At 42.5% G+C, this 17,531-nt stretch overlaps 1 protein-coding gene across 1 annotated transcript; it reads right to left on the bottom strand.

Moving 5' to 3' along the window:
• Nucleotides 1–900: 900 nt before the first annotated feature.
• On the bottom strand, nucleotides 901–17,029 carry LOC118391929 (activated CDC42 kinase 1-like). Its single transcript, XM_035783437.2, has 15 exons — nucleotides 16,509–17,029; nucleotides 10,910–11,094; nucleotides 10,461–10,531; nucleotides 10,175–10,360; nucleotides 9,759–9,911; nucleotides 9,339–9,469; nucleotides 8,452–8,598; nucleotides 8,149–8,275; nucleotides 7,774–7,920; nucleotides 7,455–7,549; nucleotides 6,806–7,045; nucleotides 4,054–4,127; nucleotides 3,346–3,860; nucleotides 3,156–3,251; nucleotides 901–2,951 (listed from the first exon to the last, which is right to left on the bottom strand). The coding sequence occupies exons 2-15, from the start codon at nucleotides 11,070–11,072 to the stop codon at nucleotides 2,748–2,750; spliced, it is 2,349 nt and encodes a 782-aa protein (XP_035639330.1). The 5' UTR covers nucleotides 11,073–11,094; nucleotides 16,509–17,029; the 3' UTR covers nucleotides 901–2,747.
• Nucleotides 17,030–17,531: the final 502 nt, after the last annotated feature.

The following is a 17,531-nucleotide window of genomic DNA, read 5'->3' on the forward strand; positions in this document are numbered from 1 at the left end:
CCCATAACCTCTTGGATGGAAGGCAGGGAGCTACAGACTCCTTAACATTTTTGACTTGACATGTCTGTTTGACATCAACAGTTGCAGAAGAGATAAGATTGAACCAATAACCTTTTTAGGTTACAAGGGAGGGACCAAACCCCAGAGCTACTGCCTCCACATAAATTGTACTCATTTTCATGTGAGACATCAACAGTTGCAGAAACATTGACAAAAGCGAAAGGTGAGGTTTGAACCCAAAAACTCTTGGTTGAAAGGCAGGGAGACAAGCCATGAGCCAGCCAGTGCCTTCTTCATACAAGTTGCACATCTGTTTGTAGCTTTAAAATTGACACAGAACCAAATGGATTACTTTAAAGAGTGACTGCCTTTAAGAAGCAAGGAATACCTTTGAAAACAGCATCCATATGAATCAGGTTATTCTAGTGCCAAAATTGACTAACAAAGTGTAAATATAATTATTTTGGTCATAAAGTCAGTCTGGTCTAAAACTGAGTTTGGAACATCTGTGCATCACAACAGGTAAATGGGTTGGAATTTGATTTGATGATGTTCGTTTGCCCACTAACACGGGGTGAACAGCTGTGGTGATTGCTCTCTATCCAATAGCATAGACAGTGAGACAGACCTGCCCAGCAGCTCCGACTTTAAGACAGCACGTTGCATATTTTACTTCTGAAATACTGCACCAAACACCTTAGATGTAAAATTGTGCAAAAACATCAAAAATAATTAGATTGCAAAGTAGAATAAAGCAACGGCAAGGTTTAAACCCATAACCTTTTTTTAAGGGTAGGAGCTAGGGAAGGAGACTAGGGGAATAATGGAATTGGACCCATGACTTTAAAAAATATTGGGTGGAGACTGGTGAAAGAGAGAAGAAAAGCCTGTAAGGCAGTATACATTTTTCCAATTAGTAACACATGTCATTTATTTAACAGGGCTTCATAAACACTGCTCTCCACCCCACCCTCAGTGGCCTAGCTCTCTCTGGCACTCACAAAACCTGAGCCGGGATTCAATCCAATCGCAGGTTATTGACATTGCGGTTTTGAAAGGATAATCCGATTACCGGTAAACACTGCATATGTTGGCTCATTCGGCAATTGCCTTTAAAGCTAGAGATGTTTTTGTTGTTGTATGGGCTGCATCTCAATCCACCATAAAATCTGCAATGCCTAGAACTTGACATATTGAATCTCAGCACTAGTGTAAAACTACAGGTCACACTGAACGAAAGATCCCAAACTGCTCTATTTACCACAAAGAATAATTGTTTGACCTAATACAAAAAAAACTTTCCCCAAATTGTGTACAAAGCAGGGTAGGAAACCTTGTTCCTGGAGTGCTGCAGGTACAGCAGGATTGTCATAATTACATGTACAGTAGGCACCACACTGAGCTAATTGATCAGTTCAGTGATTGCCTAAATTCAACATACCTGGTCTTCCATGTCAGTTAAGACAAAAACATGAACTGCTGCAGCACTCCAGGACCAGGGTTGCCTAACCCTGGCATAGAGCCAACTTCATACTCACCCCATGAACAAATAAATGACACTAGTAATACACGAGACAGATGCCCCGATCCCAAACAGACTTGGGTTCAAACACTTTGTGTAGGCATTCATCTTTGTGAACGTGACACCCCAAGTTCTAATATTAAATACAACGGTTAATCCATGTGCAGTTGTCTATATTTTAGGCCGAGAAAAAAAAGGGTATTTTATTTATGTTCCTGCGTTCACGGTTAAATGCTGCATATTTCGGCTCAATGGGAAATTGTCTTGTGGTTTCAAAGCATGATCAATTCGTTTATTGTGATTGTCAATCTCAATTTACACAGAGTCGTGCTTGATTTTAAAGAGATCCTGGTCACCAGGTTGACGGTTCAAACCTCAAACACAAAATAGTAGTGGCAAAGTGCCAGGGGGGCCTGAAAGGAGTAAGGCAGGTTCACAACATAAGGGAGGTGTTCTCATTACTCCCCCCACTTGCTGGAAGCATGCTGAAGTACAGTTTAACATAAGGCCATCTCCCTCCATAGAGGTTTCTCCAGCCCCATGTATTCTCCTCCTGCTCTAGTTTTATAGACAGCATAATGGGAAGCTCGCAATCAATTAGGAAGTCAAGGCAGTGAGAAATGCCAAACACTTCCTGTGAAAGGAAATTACATCACACTGTATATTCTCTTGATTCTACGACATCCCAGCTCTAATGATTTGTAAAATTGACGGGCATGAGCCACATGCAGCAGGGTAGCCTAGTGGTTAGAGCATTGGACTAGTAACCAGAAGGTTGCAAGTTCAAACCCCCGAGCTGACAAGGTACAAAATCTGACGTTCTGCCCCTGAACAGGCAGTTAACCCACTGTTCCTAGGCCGTCATTGAAAATAAGAATTTGTTCTTAACTGACTTGCCTAGTTAAATAAAGGTAAAATTAAATGCACATTTTGTATCAACAAATATAATCAATGCCAATACAATATATACAAATTCATCATGATACAACTATTTTTGAGAACAGAGAGGATGTGGCAGTTCGTCACAAAAAAATGTGTTTAACAGAACTGTAAAAAAAAGGATAAAATAGTATTTAAGGACTGAAACGTCTTTATGGTTCACTCCATATATATTCAATTCCTTTTTTATCCTCCTCCCATCCATTTAATTCCTAAAATTCCTTGTCAGTTCCTCTTAAATGTTGTAAAGCTTTATTGTCTGTTGTTTCCAGTATCCCTCCACCTCTCATACTCCTCCTCGTCTCGCCATGGCAACAGGGGGTGTCCCTCTCTCTCCATCCTTCCTCTTCCTCTCCCCTCCTCCAGTCCTGTCCTCCCGTACCATTCTGATCAGGTAGCGACTGGCCAGCTGTAGATTCCACTGGTAGCGGGACAGGATCATGACGCAGTCGTCACGAGAACACAGGCTCAGAGAGTACAGCTGCTCCATCTGAGAGAGAAGGAGAGAGAGAGAGAAGTGAGGTTGGGGCATCATATTTAGTATTAATTACATAAACACTGATCCAAATACTTAATTGTAGTATTCTTAGTTAACTATGTTGGCCAATGGAGAATACATTTTAAGTATATGTAAATAAAATATGCATTATTTCAGAATTATTACATAAGAATTATAAGAGAAATTCTGTCTTACCTTGAGTTGTTGCTGGGCCCTAACAGGGTTCCACTCATTGCGGCGAAGTGCATTACGAACCTCCTCATTGGTTACTCCATGCACCGCCTCCATGACCTGACCAATCAGAATACCTTAGTAAGTTAGACTAATTAAAGAGCCTGAACTGTCTAATACCTCAAGAACTAAAGACCCTACATCAATTCCATACCTGTGCTATGACGGCTTCCCTGGTGCGTTGCACTTGAGGCGGGTACCTCTCCCTCTCTCGTTCCCTCACCACCCTCTCCTTTTCTTGATCCCTCTCCTTGTCCCCATAGTTATCCAGTGTTGGTGTTGACCGTGCCATGTGGGCCATCTTGCCCAGATTGCTTCCTCCCATGGTCTGCGGTGGTTGGGGCTGAGGCTGGGCTGGCTGTAGCATCTGCTGCTGTGGATGTGTTGGAGGCTGTGGAGGCCATGAGGTGCCTGGGGCTGGATTTGCAGTAGGCCTCTGATCTCGGATCACCACCTGGGGGATCTTGAAGTTTTTGGGGTTCGGTGGGGGCGGGCGAGCCGGGGGGTTGATGCTGGCCTCGCTGAACCTACGGATGTCCTGCTGCATCCCCACGCTGTGGGCCCCCATGGCGGGGACTGGTCCACGACGGGGGTCCACCCTGACCCCTACTACCGTCTGAGTCCAGCTCTGGGGATCGCTCAGGACAGACTCCAGACTCCTGGTCATACCTGGGGACAAAAGGATAGTTATATTAAACATATTTATTGTGTACAAAAGATGTACAGTATACAGCATGTTGGGGGGTGGTTATCCCTAGTTGGTATAGAACTTCCGACCCGTTGCTCTCAATGCTAGTAGAACATGGATAACATGTTCGTATCAGCCATATGTTGATCAAAGAGCTCTGCTTGACGTCGTTACCTGACATTTTCTGTAAGTTGGAGCCCTCTTCCTCGCGATCTCTGCTTGCTGGGCCGCTCCTCCAGTTTACGCTCCTGAAAAACGTCAGAAAACAAACACACAGGTAAACACACTCTCCAAACACACACTGGTCACAGCCTCTAAGCTGAGTGCGGGCCGCAGCTCCCCCGGGACTGCTGCGCAGAAGAAATATCAGCGCGCACAGAGAAGCATGAGATTCAACTTTCTAGAGTTTTCCCCATTAGTTAACACTATCAACATTTCCCTTTACTGTGGCAATTGTGATCGAATCAATGCAATATTAGCCACTTTCAATGCAACATACCAAAACAAACTATGGAAAACTAACTATGCAAGAGATGTTGTTGTCGGCAGAATGCGTCGGAGTAGGATTCTATTGCATTGACATGCACGACTCAGGCCCACATTCTACAGACCGGCGCGCCATAACGAATCAGAGCTGCAGTAGACCTATATGCAAATAGACAATTGCCATATATGGATCTGTGCCATTCACTTTGAACTGGACTGTGTTTAGCGCATGAGCGGTCGTGAGTAGATGCGCTTGTTTTGAGATCAAAGCGTGAGCTGCATGAAGCCACGTGTGTACAGTTTGTTAATATCCTTTGCTAGTTAGTGAGTTATTAGCCCAGTTATAGATGATGTGTAGTCAGCAATATGGGAGTGATTGCTTCCTACAAGAGCACAAAACTTTGAAAAGTGAGTCAAGAAAGAGCTTTTTTTGTCTTAAAGCGGCAGTGTTGTATTTTGGGCTTGAATAAGTTGCCAATATGCAGGGGGTAGCATAATTGTATGGGAATAATGATGCAATTTTAAAGTGGATTCTTGCATCAAACAACATTTTCAGTCACCTCTTTGTCTGAAGGACAAGTGGATAAACAGGTTAACTCTTTTGGGATAGGGGGCAGCATTTTCACTTTTGGATGAATGGCGTGCCCAGAGTGAACTGCCTCCTACTCTGTCCCAGATGCTAATATATGCATATTATTAGTAGTATTTGATAGAAAACACTCTGAAGTTTCTAAAACTGTTTGAATGATGTCTGTGAGTATAACAGAACTCATATGGCAGGCGAAAACCTGAGAAAAATCCAACCAGGAAGTGAGACATCTGAGGTTTGTAGTTTTTCAAAGGTTGGCCTACCGAATACACATTAAGATATGGATAAAGTTGCACTTCCACTAGATGTCAACCATCTTTAGGAACTTGAATGAGGATTCTACTATAAAGGAGGAGCTCATGAAACCTCTGAGTCAGTGGTCTGGCAGAGTGCCTTGGTCTCATGACGCGCGCTCCCGACAGAGTTACCTCTCGTTCCAGTGCTTTACTTCAGACAAAGGAATTTTCCGGTTGGAACATTGATGTTTTATGTTTAAAAACATCCTAAAGATTGATTCCATACATCGTTTGACATGTTTCTAAAGGACTGTAACGGAACTTTGAGTTTTTGTCTGCGCCTCATGAAGATGGATTACTGGGCTGAACACGCTAACAACAAATGGCTATTTGGACATAAATGATGGACTTTATGGAACAGTCAAATCAGTCATTTATTGTCTAACTGGGATTCCTGGGAGTGCCTTCTGATGAAGATCATCAAAGGTAAGTGAATATTTATGGTGTAATTTCTAACTTCTGTTGACTCCAAAATGGCGGATATTCCTCTGGCTGTTTTGGGTTCTGAGCGCTGTTCTCAGATTATGCTTTTTCTGTAAAGTTTTATTGAAATCTGACACAGCGGTTGCTTTAAGGAGAAGTGTATCTTTAATACTGTGAATACCACTTGTATCTTTTATCAATGTTTATTATGAGTATTTCTGCAAAAATCACTGGATGTTTTGGAATCAAAACATTAATGCACGTAATGCGCCAATGTAAACAGATATTTTGGATATAAATATGCACATTATCGAACAAAACATACATGTATTGTGTAACATGATGTCCTAGGAGTGTCATCTGATGAAGATCATCAAAGGTTAGTGATTCATTTGATCTATATTTCAGCTTTTTGTGACTCCTCTCTCTGGCTGGAAAAATGGTTTTCCAGCCAAAGAGTGTTTTTTTGACTTGGCTATGACCTAACATAATCATATGTTGTGCTTTCGCTGTAAAGCATTTTTTAAATCGGACACGATGGGTAGATTAACAAGATGTTTATCTTTCATTTGCTGTATTGGACTTGTTAATGTGTGAAAGTTACATGTTTCCCAAAAATATTTTAGAATTTCACGCACTGCCTTTTCAGCGGAATGTTGCGGAGGGGTTCCGCTAGCGGAATGCTTGCCCTAGAAAGGTTCATGTCAAGCCCTGCATGTTTTTTTTTTTTTTTTTCAAAAGTCTCTGTAGGCCTACAGTTTGCACTCAGCAGACCTGACATTTCTTCAGTGATGAAAACATTTAAAGGGAACAATGGTCATGGGATGTATACTCAAAGGTTCAAAGTCATACTACATTTATCATATAGCCATGGGTTGAGTAGGTTGTTACACTACCTCATGGTGGAATGTTTACAAAAGAAAAGTGCTGAATACTAAGTGGAAGGTGGTTAATTCCTCCAGCTAAGACCCTCCTGCAGGCAGTTTCTAACTTAACCTACTCATCATTGTCAAACATTGCAAGAAAACAGCGCTGTTGAATGCAGGAACCAAGGTTAGCATACAGCATGATTAAGTCCCAGCAGCAAAACATTATCCAAGCCTTATGAAAACCTAATTAAAACTTGACTGACTCATCGAGGCGCTCCGGGGTGCCCCAGCTACGGTCGGGGTGGGTGTCTCCATGCCCTGTGTGCTGCAGACTGCCCTTCAGAGGGGGAGAGATGAGGCTGGAGGCAGGAGGAGCAGGGGCAGCGGGAGGACCAGGGGCAGCGGGAGGAGCAGGAGTGCTGCTGGGGGCAGCCAGGCTCGGGGGGAACCAGCCCACCGTCAGGGTCCTCTGGTTCTGACCCTTCCACTCACACAGCTCCAGACTACAGGGGAAGAATCACATTAAGAAACCAGTGACCATTGTACAATTTCAACCAGTGAGTTATAACCGTTTATACTGACTTATAGACTTAACTAAAAATATAACTGCTCATAAGTCCTTAACAACCCTCTTTACACTTTTACATAAGACTCTGCATAATGTAGTGTTAGCCAAGTTAAGAAAAGCAGACAGAGCGTGGAGTAATTGTAAGATTTTCGTGATAAAGAATTTGATAATACCCCCCCTCTCAAGAATTACCACAAGGGGGCAAGAATTTGAGGATTAGGGTTAACCATCAAATCAGGGTTGGAATGTGGTTCATGAATGGAGCTCTTTGAAGGAGCAGGTTTAACAAATTATTCCATCTTTCGTGTCCATAAATGTTCTCTTTCTTCCTATCCCTCACTCACCCATGGTCTATGACGGTCACTAGGTCGTTGGATAGCAGAGTGAGTTTCCTAGGTTCCGCAAAGTCCCTCACAGCACGCACCTCTATCGGCTGAGCCTAGATAGAGGGAGGAGGGGAAAACTATTTAAGCACGTCTCAAAGTGAAAATGGCCTGTATTCTTGTCACTGCCGACATGCTTACAAATAAACATGTTAAGGAACAACTGGATTAGAGCAGAGATCACCAAACTCAGTCCTGCCCCCCCGTGCACGTTTTGGAGAGTATAATGTAACTGTATACAGTGCATAACAAATGTACATAGAAATGTATAGTCTGTCACCTCTGCCACCAGAGTGGTGAGCTGGGAGAAGGTGGGTCGGTCGGATGGGGTGCAGGCCCAACACTTTCTCATCACAGAGTAGAGTTCCTGAGGACAGTCAGGGGGTCTCTCCATACGCTCTCCCTCCCTCTCCACCCTCCACAGGATCTGAGGAGAGAAAAGAAGAGAGGAACGTTTAATGACAAAGACATATTCAATATCTCTATATTGCAATTTTTGTGGTCACTCAACATTTTTTTTGCTAAAATAATGAAAAAAATATTTCAGAAGTCGTACAGATGCTTGGAGCCTTGAGTCGTTGTGAGTCATGGTTTATCTTAAAAGTGTACAAAAAACTGTCTCCATACTCAATTTCAAAACTTTTTCTACACATACCTGTCTGCCAGATAACCCCAGCCAAGGCTCGTCACAATAGGTGAACATCTCCCAGAGGAGGACCCCAAACATCCACACATCAGAGGAATGGGTGAAGGAGCCCAAACGCAGACTCTCTGGGGCACACCTGGAGGGTGCAAGAGAGAGATGGAATTACTACAAACTGACAATCATCCAGCAAAGAAAATTCCACAGTAGTGATATCTCCACATCGGCTTCCATTAGGTTACACTGCTAAACAATCAATGACTTGCAAATAACATTTCCCCCCACACACTCCTTGATGTTTCCTCCTCAGCTCACCAGGCAAAGGGGATGCGTCTGTGGGCTGTCATCATGTAGTGGTCCTTCTCCTGACTCAGGACCCTCATCAGCCCAAAGTCCCCGATCTTCACCATCTCCCTGGATGCCAGGAGAACGTTCCGGGCAGCCAGATCCCTGTGAATGAACCTGGAGGAGATATAACACAGGCACACTTGACCAGCCAAAACCACAAATGATACTGGGTTTTCATTGGTAAGAAGTGTCTTCATCCGCCTCTGGTCAAATTTGATTGGCTTTCAGGAAATGTATTACGTTGGTCAGAGAAATTGTTTACATTTAGGGTTACGGTGAGGGTTACAGTAAAGTTAGTGGTTAAAATGGCATGTGGTTGTAGCAAAGATTTTTATAACTAAACCAAGATAGACCACAGCCCGTCATTCCAAATGGGAACAAACGAGTCATAGTGGGCAGAACAAGCAAGGAGTTGGGCAGAGCCAAGCGCAAGCTAGCGAGATCCTATTGCAGAATTCTAGCAAACATTTGCATATTTCCATTAGGGAATGCCTACTCTGAAGTGTGCGTGTGCAATAACTCAATTTGTCTTTGCACTCCTTATAAAACAACGCTATTTTTTACAACTTTGACAAAGGGTAAAGTCTACAAAACTTAGTCCACACTGTTTGTAACCGATTCTAGTTTTGGGAACAGAAAACGGTATTGGGATCAAATGTATTAGCAGAATGTCGGCCAAAATCTCTCGTTCCATCTTCTTCCACTGCCCGCCACTAGGCTTCCTCTCACTACCATATGTGGCAGTCAGTGGAAACACCAAGCGAATGCTTCACATTTATACATCCAGTAAAATATCGGTCTCATTGTTCTATCTGTGGTTGTAGTCTGTAGAGTGGGACTGTTTTGTGTCTCACCTGCGACCCTCCAGGTACTCCATGCCTGCTGCAATCTGGGTGGCGAAGAGCCAGAGGCGTGCCAGGGGGTACTCGTACTGACGAGAGCGCAGCGTGTCATACAGGGATCCCAGACATGCCACCTCTGTCACCTGGGGGAAAGATAATACGGTTTTAAAGGGACTTCTTTGCTCTGAGGATTTTACTTTCCCCCCTCAAATTCCCTAAGTGAATTCTTTGAAAAACATAACATCTGAATGACCACTGAAAGTTTCTTTGAATTTGAATGGCTGTATTTGAATAACCAATCTTCCAATTAGAATTTTAGCCTATTGGGCCCAGGAATTAAAGGCGACAGGATTTCAATGTAGAAATATGAGAAATAATAAATATGTTTTATACTCCATCTTTCAGAGGTTGGACAGAATATGGCAGTCTCACCATCTTCAGGGGCTGTGTGAGTACTACTCCGTAGAGGCGGATGATGTTGGGGTGGTCTAGAGACTGCATGGTGGTCACCTCCTGGAGGAAGTCTGTCAGCGTGTCCGTCTGTCTGGACAGGCTACTCCTCAGAGTCTTCACCGCAACTGGCAGCTGTCACGGCAACAGAAAGGAGAAGGATGGATGAGTTAGGTATACTGATTAATAACATTTCGAATAGATTATAATGCAATTTCTATTGATCGGGAATATACTGTAATGCAATTTCTATTGATCTTTAAGATATCTTGCCCTGTGTGTCTTCCAAACAGGCAACCTAGCTCTGGCTTTTCACTAGTACTACTGCATATCTACATTCATAACACTGGACTTGGTGAGTAAAATAAGGGAGATAGTGTTTCTAGTGGGACACTCACCACTCTCCCAGTGGGGGTCTGCCACTCTCCCCTCTTCACCACACCGAAGGAGCCCATGCCCAGCTTCTCCCCTAGAGATAGTTCACTGTCCTGAATCAGACAGGTGAGTGCCCGCCCTCCTGTCTCCTGGCCCTGCCCCATACTGCCCCATTGGTCACCGCCCTCCGGACCACGGCCACTGAAGACCTGGGAGAAAGAAAGAAAATATATTTTAAAAATTATAAAATGTTTTACAATTAACAATCATCAAAGAAATACATTGTGGGAGGTGGTGTACATGTCTTACCTTGGTGATCCATGACTTTGGTCTCATGGTGATCTTGTACCGTTTCACAGCATCCCATAATCTTCTCTGTCCTACATGTCAACAAATAACCATAGATCATAAAACAAACTAGATCAACAGCACTTACAACTCAATTCTACCGTAACCCACTAATCTACTGGTAGTGCCAACATGGAGGATAGTTTGCTTGTGGCTAGATGGTATACTGCTATGGTAAAAAAAAAAAATAATAATAATCAAGTTCATGTTACTTAGAATTTTTGTATTTTAGCTAATACTAACCCTTTTCTTAACCTTAACCCAATTCCCCTAACCTGCTGCGTTAATTATCCTAACCTGCTGCCTAAATTGCTACGAAAAGTCACTTTAATCCGTAACTGTATACCATCTGGTCAAAACAGCAAAACTCTGATACGAATCATTTGGAGGCAACTGCGTCGAGCACTGACCTGGTTTGCTAATGCCGATCTGCTCGAGGTCAGACTCCTTGACATAGTTGAAGTGCTCTATGCGGGTGATGTTGAGGCCGTCCCGGACACGCAGGTAGAACCTCTCCAACTGGACCTCGGCCAGGAGGTGGTACAGCCACTGAGTGTCCTGGTCCATCAGCATGACCCTACAGGGCACCACAGCACTAGTGGGGTCAAAGAGGATGGAGAGGAAGAGTCATGTAAAGGTGCTGTTTAAGTCGGCCTTGTCAGTGGTGCTGGCTGGAATTGCGTGGAGTACTGGAATTAGCCTATATTGCTACCATCATGCTACCCAAAGTTAAAGGTTGGAGTAATGGAGTGGACAGTATTTCGCGATCACAGGTGCGAGACCTTTCAAAATCAACAAAAATATGTCTACAAGCAATTGTTACAGCAACAAGAAACTAGCTTCAATACCTTTTTCCAAATACTAGTTAACTCAACTAACAAAAGAATGGACGATCTGACCAGAGGTCCAGGACCTTCAGAACAGTTTGCAGTTCTCCCAGGGAGAGGCGAGTGTCCTGAAAGAGACATTCCGCAAGAAGTCCTCTTGAGATGACATCAGCACTGTGTGTGAATCATGAGACATAGATGGATTCTGAGGAGAATGTGAGAAGAAATATCACAAGAAACTGCAGATGGATCATAGGAAGATTGAGGTGGAGCCACACCCACAGGTCTGGAACACCTGTAACCAGCCCAGGTGACAGACCCAGGCGGAAAGTCGTCAAGTTCCTAAGGTTCAAAACAAGACGGATGTTCTGGAGAGAGCTAAGAAATTGAGAGGAACCAACATCTTCCTCAACGAGGACTTCTCTAGAGCTGTGCGCCAGAGGTGGAAATAACTCATCCTAGCTATGAAAGCTACCAGAGAGCGTGGGGACACAAGCTCATTGTCCACTCTCCCTCCCTAAAGCCTGGGAGGAATGAGAGAGCCAAGCTTCAGGGTCAGTAGCTTCAGCCTAACATCCCACAGACCTGATAAACAATGTATTTATTACATTTTACCATATTAGAGTGCCTTCAGAAAGTATTCATACCCCTTGACTTATTCCACATTCAATTCATTTTAGATTCTCACCCATCTACACACAATACCACATATTTACGAAGTGAAAACATGTTCAGAATTTTTGCTAATTTACTGATGATATCTCATGTACATACACTATCAAAAGTTTTAGAACACCTACTCATCCAAGGGTTTTTCTTTATTTCTTTATTTTTCCTACATTGTAGAATATTCTTAGCAATGATTTAGGAATCCTTGTGAGTAAGTATTAGCTAGGTTGCCACTTGTTGTTCACCTATTGAACTTCAGTTCATTCAAATAAATAGCTAGCCAGCTACTTTATCCTGTTGCCCAAAGCTAACGTTATAAGCAGCCAGCTAGCTTCATCATTTTGCACTATTGGTTAGAGCCTGTAAGTAAGCATTTCACTGTAAGGTTGTATTCCTGTTGTATTCTGCGCACGTGACAAATAAACTTTGACTTGATTTAGTGAGGCTCGGGTTATGTGTTGCGATCTAGACACAATAAGGATTAGGCACAATAGTGGAATTTTCGGGTTGCCTTCATATTAAAAGTATGTCATTGACAGTAATGCAAATTAATACAAATAGAATTATGCCAGACTTTTATTTTGAAGGCTAACCGCAAGTTCACTATTGTGGTTCATCCTTATTGTGCCTAGCTTCACATAGATGGGTCCGACCACCATTAATCAAATAAGAACTGTCTTATAAATTAGGGCTATTTTAGATGACACCTAGCTATATAGTTAGCTAGTTAACTACAGCTACTGAAACAGATTATGTTGTGTTATTTGCAAAGACCCAAACGGCGTTCCAAAGAAATCCTGATTGAGAATGAAACGACTGAACAAATGAACAACAAAAATGCACAGCAAGTAAGTGAAAGAAATAGGGTTTCATTATGTTTTACTGGTAATGGGGACATAGGTAAATGCCAACAAAATAACTTTTTGGTCAGTGTGGTGTGTGTAACCTTTATTTAACTAGGCAAGTCAGTTAAGTACAAATTCTAATTTACAAATGACAGCCCGACGAGGCTGGGCCAATTGTGCGCTGCCCTATGGGACTCCCAATCACGGCCGGGTGTGATACAGCCTGGATTCGAACCTCTTGCACTGAGATGCAATGCCTTAACACACACATGGACGCAGTGGTCTAACTATTTAAATGTACTAGAATGCTTAAAAGGCCGCAAATATTTTCAATATCGGTTATAATTCTATTTTTGCAAGGAAAATATCGTTATCGGCCAAAATGTAATATCGATGCATCACAAATAATAAGATGATAGCTGAGCTGTATTGTTATATTTCAGTGCAGTCTTTGATGTTATTGATCATAAATTGTCACTTCCTATGGCTTTACATCACCTGCCATCACATGGTTGGAGAGTCATTTATCCAATAGAACCCAGAGGGACCTTATCTGTTCTTCAATGGAAGCTTCTCTAACATCAGATATGTACATTGCGGTGTCCCTTAGGGCAGTTGCCTTGGGCCGTTACTCTTATCTGTTTGTACAAATGATTTGCTACTGGTCTTAGACAAAGCTAGAATGACTATGTATGTGGATGATTCCACACACTACATGTCCGGCAATATGGTGAAGTGCAGCAAAGTAAGACCTAGCAAAACTGCAGCTGGCTTAAAACAGAGCAGCACACCTTGCCCTTAAGTGTGCATCAGTGTTTTGTTACTTGTGTTTTGTGCAGACACCAGGAAGAGTAGCTGCTGCTTCTGAAAAAGCTAATGGAGATCCAAATAATGTATCAGGATGGTCCGGTTCCATTAGTAGAACAATATATCCTTCCTTTGTCAAAGTCGCTTCTGATCTAACTAGAATGGGTAGGTAAGTACGCAAGGGTATAGCTTTCCCCAGTCCAGTCAGTGATCACCTTAAGAGAGTTAAGGGAGGATGCATTTCAAGCCAATTCCAAGATACAGTGTAAACACTGCCTTGTTGCTAATTCCCAGCAGCTTCACCATTGGAATATTATGCATAATTGAATTGGGAATTCACAGATTTTGTTCAGTGGAGGAACATCAGAGAAAGTCAAAGAGCTGTAACCAAAGGAGACAGTACCTTTTCTGAGCCTCAATTCAACAACGAGCCAGCCTGTTTTACCGTAATTATGTTCAAAGTTCACATACCGGCCTCTTCTGGTCGCTATGGACACCCATAACAAGAATTCATCAATAAAAGTCCTGAGTTAATGCGCTGTCTAACAGAAGAGGGAGACGAGTGTGACAGCTTTCAGTACCAGCCAAACATTTAACAGACCTTTGTTTTGTATCAAATCAACCCTAATGAGCAACATTTTTTTTACCTGGCACCAAAGTCAGTGTCAGCTGAATCAAGTTTGTTATATCACATTTGTTGGGGGAAATCCTATCACCCCTGTTCACATGGACAAAGAACCAGTTACAGAAACAGAGGGGAAAGGCGACAATTGAGGAGAAGAATTAACCAATGGAGGATGGGAAGAGAGGGTGGGACAGGAAACAAAGAGATGAAAGTGTGTTAAAATAAGAATAAGCAATTGGGTGCTAATAGAATACGCCAGTGGGTGTTATTCACTTAGTTTCAAAATACATTTGCTCACTGTTTACTGCTACCACATATAAAGCTAATCATACCACAACATTGGTGCCCATCCTTCGGTTCTTAAATCAAGTGACGTATTTTTGTCCAGCTCCTACATCAACTTTGAAATAGTATTTTTTTGCAATCTCAAAGTAAGCAAGCCCACACGTCTGTTGCTCAGAGACTACTGGAAGTGCATGTTCTTCTCTCTGTCTTGAACTCAAATTTTGCAATTCACAAAGAGGCGCAACCTGTGACGCCAAGCTGTAATTTCTACTTAACGTCTATCTAACTACACACGTCATTTCATGTCCTTGTCTGCGTGTGGACTTCCGCGTCAGGGAATTGCCGCTATAAAACAATCACAGAGAAGGGTGTGAATCAGAGGCCTACATTCTTGTGTCAACTATTCTGGGAAACCCAAACCAGTTCTCTCACATCAACTGTCTGACATATCAGATATAACATGTGTGTATGTCTATGTCATAGCTGATGATGGGTACCTGATGTGGGTGCAGACTGTAGCTCGGTTAACAGATGAAGGCCATATCCATTTTCTATTTCCACAGAAAGACCGACAGAAACACATTGATGCAGACAGACGCAAGAAGGGGCTAGCCCGGACAAGCACTATTCCTGTCAAAAGAGATTCCCAAGGACAACTCCCAAACCCACACCCAACTATTTCATGAAAGTCACAATCCTGTGCCAAGTCTGCAGTAAAAACATGCGAGCAACAATCACGGGTCATTTCTCATGCATGCCATTGCTTTGAGGTTATTCAGATTTATGTACACAGGAATGCATCTTTAACCCACTCAGTTACCGGATAATGAATGTTATAAGAGGGAGGTAGCTATAGGGTTGTTTGGGCCTATTTGCTCTGTCCATGAAGCATTTGGGAGGCTTTGTTTACAATTGAGACTACGTCTTTTGGTGCTGATTGGGTGAGTGCACTCGATCAATTAAAAGACAAACTAATGGGGTAACCAGTAACATAAGCATTTCGCTGCACCTGCCATAAAACCTGCAAATCTGTGTACGCTACCAATAAACTTTGATTTTATAACTGGAGTCTGAAAAACCTACTGGACACATGATCCCTGATAAGCTGGGATTCTAACAAAGAGAGAGTTTGACAAAGCTTCCCGATAACATCTCCTCATAGAGAAGGGCTCTTTTAACAGAATGCATGGCCTGACTGACTCGGTCTGATTCATAACAACCAGAACTGTCCCCAATCTACATCAGTCAACAAAGGGAGTGCCTTCAGGCAATCTCTGGGAGTGCCTTCATGCAATCCCAATGAAGTAGCCTGGAAGTTGAGTAATTATTTCAGAGAGAAAGAAATATATATATAGATATATATACACAATCCTGGATACACACGAACCTCTCTTAGCAGTGACATAACTATTTGCATATGACCCTTGTTAAATAAGTATTTTCCAAACTCGGTCCTGGGGACCCCAAATGTTGCAAGTTTTAGTTTTTGCCCTAGCATTATACAGCGGATTCAATTAATCAAATCTTAATGCTGAGTTGACTATTTCAACCAGCTCTGTAGGTCTAGGGCAAAAGCCAAAACATGCACCCTTTGGTTTGGGAAACTCTGCCATTGTCATCCATGATGACTTTCGAAAAAATAGTTTAGAACAAAAATGTGAAAATATTATTTTCTCTAAATCAAATGCTTGATTCATTCTTGCCTATTAAAATGTCATTGTCATTTTTCTCAACAGAGTTAAAAGTAACTGCAACATTTGTTACCCTGGAGTTGATAGTAAATCAAGGTGTAGGCCTATGAATTACTGAACGCCACTAACTGTAACGTTAGTTGTGGGACGCCATTGTTTAGCCTTTCAGAATAAATAAATACTGTCAATATACCGTATTGACTGGTGGGGTAAATTGATACCAAAGGCTCGTTCAACAAAGATAAGTGCTAAATACTTACCGTCAACAAAATGACCGAAAGTCTACTGGTGCCACGATCTTGCTTATTTATGAACCCAGCTTTCGGTTATGCGCGACAACAACAAATTAACTGATTCCAAATAGGATCGGTAGACCTAGAGATAATCCACATCACATGCCATACTGTTTTTCTTCATTTCGTCAACAAATGATCATTATTTTTATTTTCTTAGTGTTGTCGGTTGTTTTATTTTATCGCAAAATATCTGAGAATCCTCACTTAAACTGGTGTGTTTCGCTCTACCTGTCCACAGTGCTCTCTCTGCCTCTTCCTCATATTTTCACTCCACCCCTTTTCAACGTCCACCTGTGCTACACTTGCCCAGCCACCCGCCTACACATCACTTTTTGGACATTGTCAATTCTAAAGATTAAGTTGAAAAGCAGGTGACCATAGCATAAAGTTAATCATATCGCTGTTATATTCCATCAATAACAGCCTCGGGGTATTTCTCTCCATTGATATTTTGCTTGTTTTGTTTGAATGATGTCAAAACTTGCCAGCAGCAATGACTCAAGTACTGTAGAGAAACTATACTCTTTCTCTCTCCCTCCCTCTTTACTGTGCATGTCTGCTCCTGCCAAGCCAGTCTGACTAGATTTTTGCCTCTCACATGGCCTCCTATTTGAATGTGCACCCAGGCAGCAACAAAGTGGAGTGCCCCCTGCATGCACTTCCTTGTACTAGTGGTATGGTACACACAACACAATAGAAAGGGAATGATGCTCAATTTAAAGGACAATCAAGAGTGGCGCTCAAAGAGTCTATTCTCATTAAAAAAAACAGTGGAAACTGGTTCTCTTTCATGACATTATCACATGGATATAAAATTACCGAAAGGGCTTCAGAGTGGCACAGCGGTCTAAGGTATTGCATCACAGTGCTAGTGGTGTCACTACAAACCCTGGTTTGATCCTGGGCTGTATCACAACTGGCTGTGATCAGAAGTCCCATAGGCCGCACAATTGGCCCAGCGTTGTCTGCGTTAGGGTTTGGCCGGTG

The sequence above is a fragment of the Oncorhynchus keta genome, chromosome 13, assembly GCF_023373465.1.
Source record: "Oncorhynchus keta strain PuntledgeMale-10-30-2019 chromosome 13, Oket_V2, whole genome shotgun sequence".
NCBI classification, from domain to species: Eukaryota; Metazoa; Chordata; class Actinopteri; order Salmoniformes; family Salmonidae; genus Oncorhynchus; species Oncorhynchus keta.

Coding starts and splice junctions, on each gene's coding strand:
- LOC118391929 (XM_035783437.2), bottom strand. CDS start 11,072: ATGCTGATGGACCAGGACACTCAGTGGCTGTACCACCTCCTGGCCGAG. Junction 8,599..9,338: donor GAGTACCTGGAGGGTCGCAG/GTGAGACACAAA, acceptor TATCTCCTCCAG/GTTCATTCACAGGGATCTGG. Junction 7,046..7,454: donor GTGACCGTCATAGACCATGG/GTGAGTGAGGGA, acceptor CTTCCCCTGTAG/TCTGGAGCTGTGTGAGTGGA.